Source organism: Theropithecus gelada, chromosome 3, assembly GCF_003255815.1.
Source record: "Theropithecus gelada isolate Dixy chromosome 3, Tgel_1.0, whole genome shotgun sequence".
Taxonomy (NCBI): domain Eukaryota; kingdom Metazoa; phylum Chordata; class Mammalia; order Primates; family Cercopithecidae; genus Theropithecus; species Theropithecus gelada.
The window spans coordinates 90,899,814-90,917,523 of record NC_037670.1 but is presented as its reverse complement, the minus strand read 5'-3'; the positions used below and the strand labels follow the sequence as shown (position 1 = coordinate 90,917,523).

General features: G+C 40.2%; 1 protein-coding gene across 1 annotated transcript in view; it reads left to right on the top strand.

Moving 5' to 3' along the window:
- Positions 1-17,710, top strand: part of DNAH11 (dynein axonemal heavy chain 11) — a 372,079-nt gene that overhangs the window by 336,180 nt on the left and 18,189 nt on the right. The window contains exons 70-75 of the mRNA XM_025379290.1: positions 183-305; positions 2,091-2,284; positions 3,480-3,628; positions 4,477-4,604; positions 8,491-8,718; positions 15,281-15,472. Coding sequence (XP_025235075.1) covers positions 183-305; positions 2,091-2,284; positions 3,480-3,628; positions 4,477-4,604; positions 8,491-8,718; positions 15,281-15,472 — 1,014 coding nt within the window. The remainder of the gene's footprint in view (positions 1-182; positions 306-2,090; positions 2,285-3,479; positions 3,629-4,476; positions 4,605-8,490; positions 8,719-15,280; positions 15,473-17,710) is intronic.

Sequence of the window (17,710 nt, the reverse complement as noted above, 5' to 3'; positions counted from 1 at the left end):
GGTTTTGAGATCATTGACATAATCTGAGATTCACTATTTCAACAATAGAACAGATATCAACTGGACTTCCCAGCAGGTGTGGTTCTACCTGCTCAGTCATGTCTGTTAAATGTGTGACTACTTCCGGTGTCATGATTTTGATGTAAACCAAATAATCCTTTTCAATTTTGTCTACTCTCAAGATTTTGTTGAGAAAGAAAGAGATAGACCCCCTTGAATTGGATTTCCTGCTTCGATTCACCGTTGAACACACTCATCTGAGTCCTGTTGACTTCCTAACTTCTCAGTCATGGAGTGCTATCAAGGTATGTTAGGAATACAGTTTCTTAATTTCTGGATCTTATTTAAAATACTAGCTCTCTCCAGTGTTGAAATGTAAACATTAAAAAATACAAGTGATGTATTAAGCACCATTTCAGTTTAGAAATGCCCTATATAATGCAATGTTATTAATCTTTGTATTATTAAATTGGTTAATTTCTCATTTAGAGGTAAAGGAGCCTTTAACTTATGTATGGGTGGAAAAGTTAATAAACATGTACAATCTGTCAGGACCTTTGATAAAAGCCAAGTGATACAAATGAATATTTTTAAAAATTTCCTTAAATCTACTTTGTTTTCTTTTTAAATTGTTTCTCCATTTTTCTAAATAGTTCTTTAAATTACACCACAATAGGTTAGTTTATTCTCATTGTAAAATGTTTAAGCAAAACAGAATATTATAGAGAAAAAAGTGACAGTTGGCTTAAACCTCAATTATCAATGCTCATTGCATTTTTCTGTCAAAGGCCCTATTGTTAGGAGTTAATTCTCCCAGGATCTGGAGTATCTTAATGATGTTCAACATACGCTAAGCTTTGCCCTACTCTTTTTTCTAAGAAGGAAATATTTCTATGCATTGAAAATAACTGTTACCTCTTATTTTTATATAGGTTCAGTTTTTTAAATTAGTATTTGTAATTAGATTGTAACTTTAGAATTCAAAATTCAAGTTCAAATGTGTATCACTCAGGGTGTCAACAGGAAACAGATGGCACATTCAAAGGAGTGATGAAGAAAGTTTAACCAAGAGTCTATTTTCATAGTATGGGCAAGAAGGATTAGGAAATCAGCCAGGGGATGGGGCAGGAAAAAGGAGGAAAAGGACAGTTACTGGAACTACTGAGAAATGAAGTTATGGGAGAGAGCCAACCGTAGGGGATCTGTGGCCTGTGGCGGAGAAACATATTCCCTGCCAAACCACATTCCTGTGAGAAAGAGCTGGGGTGGAAATGTTCCCAGAAAGGAGTCCTGATCCAGACCCCAAGAGAGGCTCTTGGATCTCGTGCAAGAAAGAATTCAGGGTAAGTCCGTAAAGTGAAAGCAAGTCTGTTAATAAAGGAACAAAGAATGGCTACTCCATAGGCAGAGTAGCCCTGAAGATTGCTGGTTGCCCATTTTTATGGTTATTTCTTGATGCTAAACAAAGGGTGGATTAGTCATACCTCCCCTTTTTAGACTATATAGGGTAACTTCCTAACGTTACCATGGCATTTGTAAACTGTCATGGCACTGGTGCAGTGTAGCAGTGACAACGACCGGGGTCACCCTCATCACCATCTTGGTTTTGTTGGGTTTTAGCCAGCTTCCTTACTGCAAGCTGTTTTATCTTTATGACCTGTATCTTGTGCAAACTTCCTGTCTCATCCTGTGACTTAGAATGCCTTAACCTCCTAGGAATGCAGCCCAGCAGGTCCCAGCCTCAATTTACCCAACTCCTATTCAAGATGGAGTTGCTCTGGTTCAAATGCCTCTGACAGAAGTACCCCCACTTCTTTCTTCTCCAGTCTTCCAGGCTCCTGTCATTGCATTTTGTTGGCCAAACCCAACTAGGTCAGGGAACCAGGGAACTTAGCTCAAGTGTCCTTTGAGCTCACCCGTTCCGCAGAGCAAAAAACAAAAACAAAAGCAAAATTAGGAAATCTGGAGAGGAAAGTGAACACTATCCAGCACGGATTTTTTACATAAGATTAGACACATTCACAAGTCTTCATCTCAAACTATAAAGTATCGTTCACACCATTCCTACTTGTTTCCCTATCATATTACAGGCAATTGCCCTCTTGGAAGAATTTCGAGGCATAGACCGAGATGTGGAAGGATCTGCCAAGCAGTGGAGGAAGTGGGTAGAATCCGAGTGTCCAGAAAAAGAAAAATTACCTCAAGAATGGAAGAAGAAAAGTTTAATACAGAAGCTGATTATTCTGAGAGCAATGCGCCCTGACAGAATGACATATGCTCTCAGGTGGGGTGGTCAGCATTTTTGGAAACACAAGTAAACATAGAGTAAATGTAGTCTGAGGAGTTAGGAGGATCTGGTGGAAGTGTTTACCATCCATATTGATGGGGAGTGATTCTGCTGAGATTTTGATATTATAATCATTGCTACTGTTAAAATTTGCTAAACACTAAACCATGTGCTAGGCAGACTCAGCACATTCTTCCTGAAAAACTTAGTTCTGAAATCAGTAGAGGGGAGACAGGGGACTGATGAAAATACTCCTGGAAGAGAAAAGGGTGTCAGCAGAGTTCAGAGGCCAGGAACATGCATTCATGCATTATCCAAGTATAATTTCCATCATTTTCATTCAGTGATGGCATTTTGGCTCTGAAGATTTTGCATGTCAAACCAAAATGAATTTCTTTCATGAAGTCACTCATAGTCCCTCTAACTTTACAACCAATGCAATTTCAAAGCAGAAACTCTTGTCTACATCTTGGTTTAAGTGTCCTTTTTCTTTGCCCTCTTGGCTTCTAAATGGTAATGTGCTGCTTAATTCACACAAGTCTTACTCTAATTTGAATTCACCAACGAAAGAGTTCTCAACTTCCTTCCCTATTGTGTTTCTTCAGTAATATTCATGTGCCTCAGGTTTTTTCCTTTGCTTTGTCTAGTTCAGCCAATTTTCCCTTTGCAGAAGCCTCTGCTGAACTCTACTTTACAAGTTAATTCTGCTTAGTAGTACTTACTTTCTGCTAAATCTGATGCTGCTGGAAAATACTTGCTTAATTGAGCCTCCCTGTGTTAGAAACACCCCAAAAAGCATTTGTATATTCATGAGAAGCCCAGCAGGCTGGAAAATTGCACTGTGGCAAATCTAATGAACTGTTAATAAGTAATGGGGGAATCTGGCAGGGGATTTGGGGGATACAAAGCCATAGCAGACAGCTGATGACACTCAGAGGGGGGTCTCAGTAGCCCCCCAAAATGGAATTGTAGGCTTCTGATTTTCAGAGCTTCTAAGGAAGAGAGGGATTTCATTAACACACCTACCCCATACATCTAGTTGGATTCATATTGTTATTCTAACAAGACATCCCACATAATAAAACATGGTTACTTCTATCCTGTGCCTGTGTGGTTTAAGCTTATCCAAATGGTGACTCTCTTCAAGGTCAAAACCACTGATCATGTTTTTTTGTGTTCTTGTTTTTTATAGAAATTTTGTAGAGGAAAAACTGGGTGCAAAGTATGTAGAGAGGACCAGATTGGACTTAGTTAAAGCATTCGAAGAAAGCAGCCCGGCCACCCCCATATTCTTCATCCTGTCTCCAGGGGTAGATGCCCTTAAAGACCTGGAGATTCTTGGTGAGTGGCAGGGAGGCTCACTGGCCCGCCCTTTCTCCCTCCCTCCCTTTCACCCCCCACCCCCTTCCCTTCCTTTCAGTTCACAGTGATCTTAGTTTCTTTTTTATTGTTGTTGAAGATTGGATGTATGGAAAATATAAAGCTAATAACACCATAGTCTGAAGAAATGTTGAAATGGAACATTCCTCTGGCTGGCATAATGCAAGTTTCCTTTGTACTGTTTTCCACCTTTTGACTATATGAGGGCCAAAGGGCAATTTTCCCCATGCTCATGTAATCTTGTGCCCCCTGTGACTAAATAATGGTCATTAGAGCAAGTGTATTTGATTGCACAAGGCACTGTCGCCTTTGTGTTCTGGATTACCATTCCCCACGGCCTGCACCAAGAATACCAGGTTAATATAGCTGTGACCTGACTGCTCAATTTAAATGCAGCCTCACAAGGTGAGAGGCTTGTGCGTTTACCCAATGAACAGATCCATTGAAAAAAAATGATGTGATATCTACCACATGTTGCTCCTTTTTATGAGAGAAATGCTTTGCTACTCCTGCAAGAGTTTATAAAGCTCCATAACAATGCCTGCCATCTATCAAAATGTCAAAAGCTTCATTATCATAAAACCTAAGGAACTGGCTTCCACAGGCTTTTCTAATGCTTGCAGTGAGGCAGCTGTGGAGAGCTCAAAATGCTGCTTGTGGATACAACAGAAGTTTCATTTGGATTCTTCAGGACAGTCACCCAGAAGATGGCTGCGGTGACCACAGATGTGCATTAGACCACAGAATTCCAGGCTCCTCTTACCCTCCTTCATAGATGTTTCCTCTCACCATGGTGTATTCTCCCACAGGCAAAAGACTTGGCTTTACAATTGACTCTGGAAAATTCCACAACGTGTCTTTAGGACAAGGTCAGGAGATGGTGGCAGAAATGGCACTGGAGAAAGCTTCCAAAGGAGGACACTGGGTCATCCTCCAAGTGAGTATTAGGTTTCAGGGAAGATACTGAGCATAAACACAGAGGAGGGCCAGGGCAGAGCTGTCCAGCCCATCAGAATGCCCCGTTAACAAGGCGATTTGCAGAGTCCAACCAGTTCTGTCAGTGTTCATGATGCCTGCAAAGACGGTGGGGGGCTCTGCGGACAGTGATGGCTGTCGTCTTCTGAGAGACTGTCTCGCCACTGTGCTCTAGAATTAAAACTGTTAGGAAGAGCTTCATCATTCCGTTCACTTAGAGATATCTGGAACACTCAATACTGCCTGAGAACAAACAAGCTCGTTTAGGTTGCCAACACTGTTATCATGGTATCTGGGTTGACGTTAGAGTCAACAGAACTCTTTTTAATGTATATTATTGTTGCAGAATTTTGCTCCTTAGCTCAGTTAAAACCGGGTTCTTGTCACACAACCAGAAAGGACTAGGAACACAGACACATTGAAGGGTGGGGGGAACGGAATTTATTGAGCGAAAAAGAAAAAAAATACTCTCAGCAAAGTGAGAGGGGATCCTGCTAACACACCTCGACCTCACAGATTGAATACCAGGCCACCGCACAGGAGCTGTAGAGGCCAGGCTCCTCCCCACTGCAAATGATGCCAATTTCCTATGGCTCCACCGCGTTCTCCCAATGCACAGGCAGGTCAGAGATTCTCTGGGGACCCTCCCCAATACCTGGCTCCTGCGTTAATCATTATCTCATACAAGTCCAACTCTGCCCCTACCTGGTGTGTAACATTCCCTTTGATTATAAATTAAATTTGAGTAGAAAACTCCTTTATCCCTTCTCACGCAAGCATCATACAGACCTATGGTTCTCCCACCCCAGTGTCCTCTGGGATGGCCCCCTTGGCTGAGTATTATAGGAACCAGTGGAGCAAAGGCCAGCATTAGAGGGCACCTGAGAAATGTGCTGACTCCATCCACAGCACGCTCTACTAGCTGTCTCAGCAGGTCTAGGAATGGCTGTTTAGTTTTCAGCTCAGTCATGCAAAGGTTCAGTAGGCAATTCACAGGCTACCTTATCTCGGATCATTACAACAAAGCTCCAAGGGTAGAGTCGCCATTCTCCATATAAAGATGAGAAAAGCGAGCACCCTAGTAGCTGGAGAGCCTCAAGGCCACATGGCTGGTTGGATAGCAGAGCTAGTACTTGAGACGAGGTCTGTTTGGCAGCAGGTGACATTCCTGAAAATAGCCACCCTCATGCAAGATACAGCATTGGCCTCCCTTAGTGTCTCCAGTATCCAGACTCGGTGCCTTTGGCATTTGTGCTTGAAATGCAACTGGATTCATAAAGAAGCTTCCAGAGTCCAAGCAGGCTTATGACTGCAGGAATGTAACCTTCTGGGACAATACCCACTGCTTCGATGAGGCCTTCATAGAGAGACCTTTGTAAGGGGACTTGAGGGCAGTGTGGTGCATCCCCTTCTGAGGCTCAGAATCAGAAACACAGGAGGGTTGGCTTTTTCAGAGAAAACAGTTGAGGCTTAGACAGTTTGGTAAATTTTAAGATTGTCTCAGAAAGGAAAGAGCTCTTTGAGCGTTCTCATGCTCCCAGTGGCTCAGACTGGAGAGAACATTAGGAGGGCTATAGTCATCCTCAAAAGAACATATTCAAAATAACTGTTTCCATTACTTTTGTATCTATGCTGAGTTACTTGTTGTCCCTAAAATTGCAAGTTGTAAGTTTTAATATAAAAAAAAATGTAAAAGATCTTATTTTGTCAAGGATCTACTTTTGGATATTTGTTTCAGACCTTTGATTTTTGTTCTTAGGGCTAAGCCGGTAACCAAGAATGTAACTGTTTAAACCTCTTCACTCTCCATCCCCGTACCCACATAGAGTAATTGGTAAGGAGAGATTATACCAGGCTTTAGGCCATCCCAGTGTCTAGAAGTTTCTAGTATCGTTTGATCAGCAGGAAAAAGAGAAGCAGGACTTTGAAGAAAGAGCAGACAAGCATAATGGAAACTTGTTATACTGTTCATAATTTACATTATATTAACATGGGTATATGATATGTATGTACATGTTAATTGGTTCTTACCCAAGCCCCAATATGATCAATTATTATGATTAGATAGAGCCCGCTAAAGGTGTTTAGATAGTAGTTAATCAAAAGCCCATGTTCCAAAGAAAACTATCATAAAAGTAGCAGGCTGGCAACTATCTTTATCTCATATGCACACCAGAAGGTTTGTGAATTAACATAGCATACTAAAAACCATTTTTCAAGGGCAAAATGACCATTTTTCATGCGTTTCCAAGACACATAGATTGTCTAAACAAGCATTGCTGTTCTTGGAAAAATAGGCATAAGAATCTAGCCAGTCCCGAAGCCAGTACCCTCAAGAATAGCTGCCAAGCTAGATTCCGACGTGTGCCTGTGCTCCACGATGGCTCGCTGGGAGGTTTTTCTGTCCCCTTCAGTAACTCCAAAGTCACTGCCTTGAATATTTTTACATTTGTTTCAAGTAAACTTTTCAAGTAAGGTACTGCTGTACCCCGTAAGACAGAGAATGAAGATATAATTGAGTTTACAAAGCAGGTTTTATTATTGTTTCTTTTGTTTTCTTTTATGATTGACACAATTAGGAGTGAGAAATACTCTTTCCTTATAACGTGTTAACAAGCATGTAAAGGAGGGAACTTAGAGCCCTTATCCACTGTATTACTGTGCTAGAGTAGACGGCCAACTTTTTGTGTCTTCTGTGTTTCTGAGTCCTAATCCCTTCTTCTCATAAAGACATCAGTCATATTGGTTTAAGACCCTTCATTAGGACCACATTTAGCTTTAATCATCTCTGTAAAGACTCTATTTCCAAATACAGTCACATTATGAGATGCTGGGGGTTGAGACTTCAAAATATGAATTTGAGGGTACACAATTCAGCCCATCACATCTACCGATGTTCATTATTTGCCAAGGGAATAAAAGCCAATAATGTGAATGACTGAGTTGGCTTAGGTCTTTTTGCAATAGAAATTTTAAAGAAGAATACCTGCATTATTATTTTGTTCCGTGTTTGCCTTCATTCTCTGTATTTTTGTGGCTGTCGTGATCTTAAATGTTTTTCTTTGTTGGAAATAATTATATATATCTGGGTGTGATGTTTCAATTACTATATCAAGGACTTCTCCAAAGCCAGAGAGCATGTAAGGTGCAGCCTTTATACCTCCCTCCCAGCACCAACTACCAAGCTATACCCTGTGGGTGTTTGGTGTTGCAGGAGCAAATATGTGAATCATAAAACAGAAAAGCAAAGAATGATGACAGTGGCGGCATTTAATTTTTCGTGTGTGATTTCTGACAGCCCTAGGATTTAAGGAAAATCATCTGTTAGGAATACACAAAGTATCTTAACAATGAATGATTGCTTTCTTTCAGCTAGCCTTGCTTCCCTTGTATCCTTTTGAGTCCATATGCTTATGAGCAGGAGTTTGAGTAGAAGAGGTTTCCATCAGAAACCAATGAAGTGGATGATGAGGCACATTTCTGGCTTTTAGTTTTCATATTTTCTCAAACTAACCCCGATACATCTCAGTAATTGGATTTGAACCATAACAAAGAAAAGTACTAGGCAACTGCATCTCAGAAGTGACTGGTGGGTGTTTGAAGTAGGTATGTGTATTGCATGAGATTTTGGGTTACAAAGACAATCTGTGTTGATTGGCAACATTTAATATGTTCAAGGTTCAATTTCCTTTTGGCTTTTTTTTTCCTTTTTATGATGTATTGATAAAGAAAATGCTGAATTATGGTTCTCTGAGTTTTCAGTGCAATTATATATAGGAAAATGTAATCTTATAATGCAAGTAATATGCCTCACCTTCACAGGAATTATGCACCATACTGTCTTTCAGAATGTTCATCTGATAGCCAAGTGGCTAGGAACCTTGGAGAAGCTCCTTGAAAGATTCAGCCAAGGAAGTCACAGAGATTACAGGGTTTTCATGAGTGCCGAGTCAGCACCTACACCAGATGAGCACATCATCCCTCAAGGACTGCTGGAAAATTCCATTAAGATCACTAATGAACCCCCCACAGGGATGCTGGCCAATTTGCATGCTGCCCTCTACAACTTTGATCAGGTAAGAAAGTGAAGCATGCTAGGCAGACAATGAAGTCAGAGTTTTCTCACTGTGGGCCCAGCATCAACCCAGGCAGGTCATTGGGAGGGATGAAACAAGTTCTCAGTGTTCGCGTGTGGAGGGGTTGGGGTGGGTGTGTTTTAATCTCTTGAAAGAATTGCCCCATCATTTCCTATTCTAATGACCAGTAAATATATTTCAGTTTCACCCTAACGCTAAGAAAACTTCAGCTACTGTGTAGGGAAAGCAAACTAGGTAACTTCTTAAGGAACTTGCTTTTTTTTTTTTTTTGAGACAGAGTCTCACTTTGTCGCCCAGGCTGGAGTGCAGTGGCATGATCTTGGCTCACTGCAACTTCCGCCTCCCGGGTTCAAGCAATTCTCCTGCCTCAGCCTCCTGAGTAGCTGTGGTGACAGGTGCACACCACCACACCCAGCTAATTTTTGTATTTTTAGTAGAGATGGGGTTTCACCATGTTGGCCAGACTGGTCTTGAACTCCTGACCTCAGGTGATCCACCTGCTTCAGCCTCCCAAAGTGCTGGGATTGCAGACATGAGCCACCACGCCCAGCCGGAACTTGCTTCTTGAAAACAAATGTGGCAGACTAGTATCTCTGACCACAGAAAGAGGAGAAGTCATTGTTGTTATTGTTGATCATGGCAACAGTAATGACATGGTAAAAGTTTCAGTGTAATGTTTTAGCCCTGGTTTGATATGAGTAAATTTAAAGCCTTCTTTCCAGGTTATATCTATGACACCTTATTTATATTTTCATGATTTTTGCAAGATAAGACAAAAAAAATTCATATATGTATGTATGTATGTATTTATTTATTTATTTATTTTTTTGAGACAGAGTTTTGCTCTTGTGCCCAGGCGGGAGTGCAATGGCACAATCTTGGCTCACTGCAACCTCAGCCTCCCAGGTTGAAGTGATTCTCCTGCCTCAGCCTCCCAGGTAGCTGGGATTACAGGCGCCCACCACCATGCCTGGCTAACTTTTGTATTTTCAGTAGAGACAGGGTTTCATCATGTTGGCCAAGCTGGTCTCGAACTCCTGACCTCAGGTGATCTGCTCACCTTGGCCTCGCAAAGTGCTGGAATTACAGGTGTGAGCCACCACATCTGGCTGAATACATATATAAATTAATGATACCTTTATTACCATTACTCTTTTTACCCAAACTATCCTATTTATCAATATCATTATCAAGTCTTTCCTTTCTTGCTATTGCTCTGAGATCTTCCTTCCTTCCTCGAATTTTTTGGAAATCCTTGATAAATCGCATTCTTGTTAGGAGAGTAGAATGAACTCTAAAGAAGAAATACATATGATTTGGTGATAAATATTCAGCCCCCTCCTAGAAATATGGTTTTCTGTGAAGCATGTCAACATCCTTAACTTCGTTTCTAGTAGTTTTGGGGTCAATACCTAAACCAACATTATGAAGGAATTATGATAATTGACTACCTAAGAATACAGTGTTGAAGAATGCAGTTAATTACTTCATTAAATAATTGAGTAATTTGTATCCTATATATAGACAGAAGATTGTGTAAATAGTAGGACTCAAAAAATCTTTTGAAACTATTAAATATTTGCAATATGCCTTATGTAATCCACTATGATCGACATATATGTTTTTAATCATCCCTTAATTTATAATTTCTGGCTATTTATGACATTTTCAAGCTATTCCCCAAAGTAAGTACAAAGAGGAATTTGATTTGATTTATTTAAAATAGGACTTATCTACCCCCTGAAATAATTATCTTTATTCATGAAAGTGAACATTTCATGAACAAATATGCTTCAGCCCAATTATCCTTCAGCTTTTTTGTTCATTTGTTTTGTTTTTTTGGTAAAGATCACTTTGAGAATCTCATAAAACTATGGACACTCTCCCCAGGGAAATACACATTCAAAGATGTACTGCATATTGGGCCAGACACAGTGCCTCACGCCTACAATCCCAGCACTTTAGGAGGCTGAGAGGAGGATCACTTGAGCCCAGGAGTTCGAGGCTGCAGTGAGCTATGATCACACCACTGTGCTTCAGCCTGAGCAACAGAGTGGGACAGTGTCTCAAAAAATAATAAATAATAACTGTTAAAAATATGTTGCATATAATGATGAAGATTCACAGATTCCCCCAAAGCCTATGCATGAATTCCCTAGTTAAGAACACCTGTTCTGGTCTTTTCATGCACCTGTCAGTTCTTTTGACTACTATCTGGAAAGCCACTTTTATTAATTGAAGGTTATGTTTATTGAAAAGACTTTTAGGATCTTCAAGGAAGAATGTTTCTTATTTAGTGGAGAGGATCCTATGAAATATTAAGACTGAACTTAATAATAAGTAGCAAAAGCAAAGATAACCAAAGTGATTCACTAAATAATCTTCTCATCAAACCTATTTTAGCCAGAACCAACCAAAAAAATAAAAACTCTGCAGAAAATCTAAAATGTTAGTCTTTTATGAATGCTGACCTGTCATTATGTTAGAAAACAAAATGCAGTTTTTAATCAGATTATATAATTCAAGGGATTTAGCCTGTGCTCCCTGGCTCTCTGTGAATAAGTTCCCATTACCCTTTTATCAGTTAGAATGTTGGGTTGGCTACTTTTGAAAGAAGTTCTTATAAAATAACAGTGGCTTATACACAAGGCCAAAAAGTAGTTCTGCCACATGAGAGTTTTACAGATAGTCCATTCAGAACTCATGTATTACCACAAATTGTCATCAGTCTGGCTCTTTATGGTTCACCATTTCTAGTATGGGCTTGTCATGGTCCCCAGTGACTGCAGGAGTTGCAGCCTCCATATCCACATTCCTGACAGGAGGAAGAAAGAAGAAACAAAGAAGATGACAAAAGAAAAAATACCGTGTTTGCGTTGGTGTACAAGTGCTTCCTACAAGTTAACATACAGAAATTCTCCTTTAATCTCATTGGTCAAACTTAGTCACATTGCATTACCTAGCTGCAAGAGAGGCTAGGAAAAGTGAATTTATCTTAAGTAACCATATGCCCAGCTAAAAATTAGCAAGAAGACTTTTTAAGGAAGGCAGTCAGCAGTCTCCATCCCAGATGTCCTTTCCCACATCTCCTTGTATTATCCTGAGTCTTCTGTGTTGCTGCTGTGGTCCAATCTTGTTAAAGCCTGTCTATGGATAGAGTGATGAATGCTATCTCTCTTGTTACCCATATGGGTTAGGTAAATGAGGACCAGTTGTTCCTGTTGCCTGGGTGTCCCTCACAGTGGAGTAAAATATCCAAGAGGTTTATACAAGTCAACTGTACTGCTAGGATATTTTTCAAATGTAATTAAATTTTTTTTTTCTTTCTTTCTTTTTTTTTTTTTTTTTTTTTTTTGCTCTGTCACCCAGGCTGAGGTGCAGTGGCACACTTATAGCTCACTGCAGCCTTGAACGCCTGGACTCAAGTAATCCTCCTACCTCAGCCTCCTGAGTAGCTGGGACTGCAGGCATATGCCACTATGCCTGGCTAATTTTTAAATCCATATTTTTAATCTTTCCTCACAAATTAGAATTTGCCTCCAAACTTTGGCGTGTGTATTCAAAATGAACAGTTTAATATTAGTGCTTTATTATCCCGAGCATTGCATAATATTTTTGTAAATTTAATTAAGTGACCAAGACATAAAGAACCATTTCTTGTAGGATGCCATCTACCTACACCTTTCAGCCAAAGAGCCTCTTGAGGAAGATGTCATAAAGGAGTACTCTTTTGGCTCCCTTCACACCCAGATAACTATATTTTTTAGAGTAAGAATATAGATTTCTGTTTCTGTAAAATTTGCAGACAAAAACAAGTAACTGATCATTGTGCATATAAAATTGGTGATTGTGTACAAATAGCACTGTTATGTGTATGCAGATGCCTGTTCTCTGTTCACAGTGCAGTCTGTATTTATAAAATATTAATTTGCTTATCACTTGGTTTGCAAAAATACCACTGGCCTGAAATGTGGATTGGTAGGTAGACTCATACCTTTTCTTCAGACAGCCTGATTCATATTTTCTTCCTACATCATTTATGTTATCAGAACACAATGAAATGGATTGACTTGTTTCTTTTAACACTGAGGATAAAGCCAAGTCAGTTATATAAAATACAGATTGAAGTGATGTGCTTAATTATTGTAGTGCCTTGGGTTTTATGTGGACTACCTGTAATTTAGAAAGGTATTAAGTGATTTATTAGATCATAATTCCAAAGTGAAATTTTGATACTTATATGGATCTCCTAGAAATTTCTTACATGTAAAAGTAATATTCTTTTATCCCCTTCAAGGTTAATTCCAGTTATACAGTTTCTCTTTTCTGCCTTCACAAGCTTGCCCTTTATTTGTGGAAAAGTTAGTTTTTAATGAGTGTATATTTCCAAGCCCCATAAATGACCTAAAAATGTTCTAATGATTTAGAGTGACCTAGTGATTTAATTGGATCTGCACTACATGCTTCCTGGCCAATTCTAGAACCATATTTGGTGGAAGCCCTGGATTCTGCTAAAAGCACTGTCTAAAGAAACTAAGCTCTCTGGTCCTGGCCTACACAGAACAAATCTGGTCTTGGTTTAGTACCACAAGTCCTCTGGAAGACTAAGTCTGAACCCCTACTCACTGGTTCTACGTATACTTCATATATGGCCCACGTTGTCAGATCCATTTCAAATGTGAACTGGCTATCGTTTGCCCATTTTAAAGGACTAAGCAGGGAAGGGCAGATTTTGGCCTCTTCCTCCCCTATTGCTCAATGCCAACTGGAGGAGTAGTCCTCAACTTCCTTTCCTTCCCTCACAGAACTGCCAAATCTGAACATGGGTGAAATATGACTTTTAAGCCATAGATTGGACAGCTATTTTTCTCCTTCTAATTTTATGGCTGTTGAGCATTAACCATATCAATGTAGCATTCCAGGATTCCACTTTCCATCTGCATTCTCAAAAAAATCTCACAGGTCTCGGCTGGGCGCAGTGACTCACGTCTGTAATCCCAGCACTTCGGGAGGCCGAGGTGGGTGGATCATGAGGTCAGGAGTTTGAGACCACCCTGGCCAATCTGGTGAAACCCCATCTCTATTTAAAAATATATACAAAAATTAGCCAGATATGGTGGCGCATGCCTGTAGTCCCAGCTACTCAGGAGGCTGAGGCAGAAGAATCACTTGAACCCGGGAGGCGGAGGTTGCAGTGAGCCGAGATAGTGCCACTGCACTCCAGCCTGGGCGCTGGGTGACAGAGCAAGGCTCCGTCTCAAAAAAGCAAAACCAAAAATCAAAACAAAAAAAAAACTCACAGGTCTAGACATGTGTTTCCCAATTTTCCATATGTCACCTAGCCATCCTAACAATGAATTTTACTTTTAGTTCATTGGAAGGAAATAATGTGTCATGGTGATTTTTTTAAAGGTACAGGCTAAGCTGCTGTAAGAAAGAGAATCAAAGCTCTAGGAATTCAAACAAGATAGGAGTTTTTTTCTCTCACATATTAGGCAGCTTTGTTCCATGAGCTCATTCACACGCCCAGACTGATGAGTGCCTCTGCCATACCTAACTCAAGGTTTCCAGACTTGTCCAATCGTCATCATTTCTAGACATAGAAAAGAAAAGAGTTCGCTGGGCCCCGTGGCTCATGCCTATAATCCCAGCACCTTGGGAGGCCAAGCAGGGTGGATCGCCTGAGGACAGGAGTTCAAGACCAGCCTGGCCAATGTGGTGAAAACCCATCTCTACTAAAAATACAAAAATTAGCTGGGTGTAGTGGCATGCACCTGTAATCCTAGCTACTCAGGAGGCTGAGGCAGAATTATTTGAACCCATGAGGCAGAGGTTGCAATGAGGTGAGATGGTGCTGCTGCCTTCCAGCCTGGGTGACAGAGCAAGACTCCATCTCAAAAAAAAAATAAAAATAAAAAATAAAGTCAGGAAAAAGGGAAGAGTGACAACACAAGCAATTTCATTTTCAGCAAATGACCTGGAAGTTATACACAACACTTCAGCTGAAATTCTGTTGGCAAAAATTTGGTCTTATGACACAAATGTCTTCAAGGGAGGCTGGGAAACAGTCATAGGTGTCCGTGTGCCCAGGCGATCTCTACTGCAATGGAACTAGGGAAGAATGGATAGCTGTGGTTAACTAGCATTCTCCAAACTCTAATAGCATTCTACTACAGTGATGAAATCAAGATGATGGCTTTATGTCATCCAGATTCTACAAGGAAACTTTTGCAGGGGAAAATGATGTCAAGCAGTATGAAATGGTTAAAATGAAGTGTCTCATTTTCTAGTGAACTTAGAAGCATTTAAAAGCATGACTGAAGCAAAATAAAAGTATTCCTCTTAAGCCAACAGACTGGCAAATGCCCAATCGTCTCCTGTTGTGCTCTCATAGGATAAGGAGCCATGCTGAAAACTACATGTGACCTCTGTAGCATCTTGCTCTCAAAGTTCTTTACAAGATTGTTGAAAACTCAGACCATTGCTCTTGGAAACCATACAGATGGATGAATAATCGAGTATTTCTTCTCTTTTCTCCCAGGATACACTTGAAATATGCTCCAAGGAGCAGGAGTTTAAAAGCATCCTCTTTTCTCTCTGCTACTTCCATGCCTGTGTTGCTGGGAGACTGAGGTTTGGCCCCCAGGGCTGGAGCCGAAACTATCCTTTTAATCCTGGAGACCTCACCATTTGTGCCAATGTCCTCTACAACTACTTAGAGGCAAACCCTAAAGTAAGTGCTGGTGGTCAAATAACCTCTTCCAAGGAGTTTACAAAACTGTCAGTCTTTGGGCACAATCAAAATTGACCATAATTTCTCTTTTGAAGCTATTATTGAAATAGCCGACACTATGTGTATATCTTCTGCCAAGTGTGAAAATAAACCAGATCAAAGGTTTTCCAGCAGTGGATGTTCGAACTTCATAAGATAGGTCAAACCAGTTCTACATCAGCAGCTTAGTGCCAAAAAAAAAAAAAATGTCTTTCATTATGTTAACAAAAACAGTGGTTTACATGTGCGTATATGCCAGATTCATTAGGCAGGTAATGAAGCATTTGCACAAATGTAATTACATACAGCAATTCTGACAGTTCATAACACTGCATTAATAATCACTACAATTAGTTCTGATGATGGAAGCAATTTACAGCACGTCACATGTATAAATAATGGTGCATTTCCTGCATATGTCATTATTATGTATTAAGGATGCCACCTTGTTGTGACTTTCTCAGTAATGTTCCCCTTGATTTGAAGTTAAAGGTAGATGAATGATTTTATTTCGTAGCTAAAATGTGTTTTACAGATGGGAATGGGAATGCCTCATCAAGAACATTTGTGTAAATTCTCATAAACCCAATGATTGGATTTCAAAAAGCAAGAACCATTCATTCCTAAGGATTTTCTAGCTTAATCCTCACAAGGGAAACTTTTTTCATTAAGTTAAATCCGTTAAAACTAGGATACATGTGTCAAAACCAATCAAGTGTTGTACTCTAGGCCACATTTTCTATAAAGCGTTTTAAAAATCACCCGTCCCTGTTTCTAAATGGAAACTATTGTTTTATGTTCCTTCAGTAACAATTGTTATAATTTTTGTTATCAGTTTTCTCAAGCTTCAGTGGTGATTTGATTGCTATTAGAATAGATACCCTTGGTACCTAACATAGGTGTATTTTCCTAAGGAACAAATTTTAAATAAGTTATATCCAAAATACATGGTTTTAATATGGTATTTGATGTTCAGTGTTCCATATCTCTCTCTTTTTTTTTTTTTTTTTTTTTTTTTTTTGAGACAGAGTCTCACTCTGTCTCACAGGCTGGAGTGCAGTGGCACGATCTCGGCTTACCGCAAGCTCTGCCTCCCGGGTTCACACCATTCTCCTGCCTCAGCCTCCTGAGTAGCTGGGACCACAGGCACCTGCCACCATGCCTGGCTAATTTTTTTGTATTTTTAGTAGAGATGGGGTTTCACTGTGTTAGCCAGGATGGTCTTGATCTCCTGACCTCATGATCCACCTGCCTCGGCCTCCCAAAGTGCTGGGATTACAGGCATGAGACACCATGCCCGGCCTCATTTTTTAATTTATAGAATTAGAAAGTAATTCTGAATACTTAGAGCATATTTTGACCATTCTAATAGTACTAGTTTTGTGTTGATTCCCAGCACATTTTGTCTAAACTATTGCACTTAAAATAATAATAGTTCTAGGTAGAAAAAGGAATGGACCATTTAAGACTTTGATTCAAGTCCTTCATAACTGTCCTGTGAGGCTGAGACCAGGAATAGAATCGTATTTCAGCTGAATCCTATACACAGTTGAGGTGGAAAGGAAGGGGAGGAAGAGGGAAGTGGACACATGCGTTTCTCTCCAGCTCTTACATCCTGAGTCTTGGAAACACCAGTTGAACAACTGAGTCACACTGTGTCCTGGTTTTTTTTCATCCTGGGGCTCCAGGATCAACACAGCCTTAAGTTTTTAACACATTCTCATGTTTCTCAGGTGTCTTGAGCTTAGTCATTTTCTGCACATCATAAAGCGACTTATCAGGATTTGGGAATTAAATTCCTGTGAGCACATGTTTAGTTGTACAAAATGCCCTTTTCCAGAAAGTATATGTAAAAAACAAAGACCAGGATTGAGGGAAAGAGAATCTATTATTGAGAAAGAATAGATCTGAGGCCAGGCATGATGGCTCATGCCTATAATCCCAGCACTTTTGGAGGCCAAGGCGGGAGGATAGCTTGAGTCCAGAAGTTCTACACCAGCCTGGGCAACATGGGGAAACCCAGTCTCTATAAAAAATACAAAAGATTAGCTGGGCATGGTGGTGTGTGCCTGTAGTTCTGGCTGTTTAGGAGGCTGAGGTGAGAGGATTGCTTGAACCCTGGAGGTGGAGGTTGCAGTAAGCTGAGATCATACTACTGCACTCCAGCCTGAGCAACAGAACAAAACTCTGTCTCAAAAA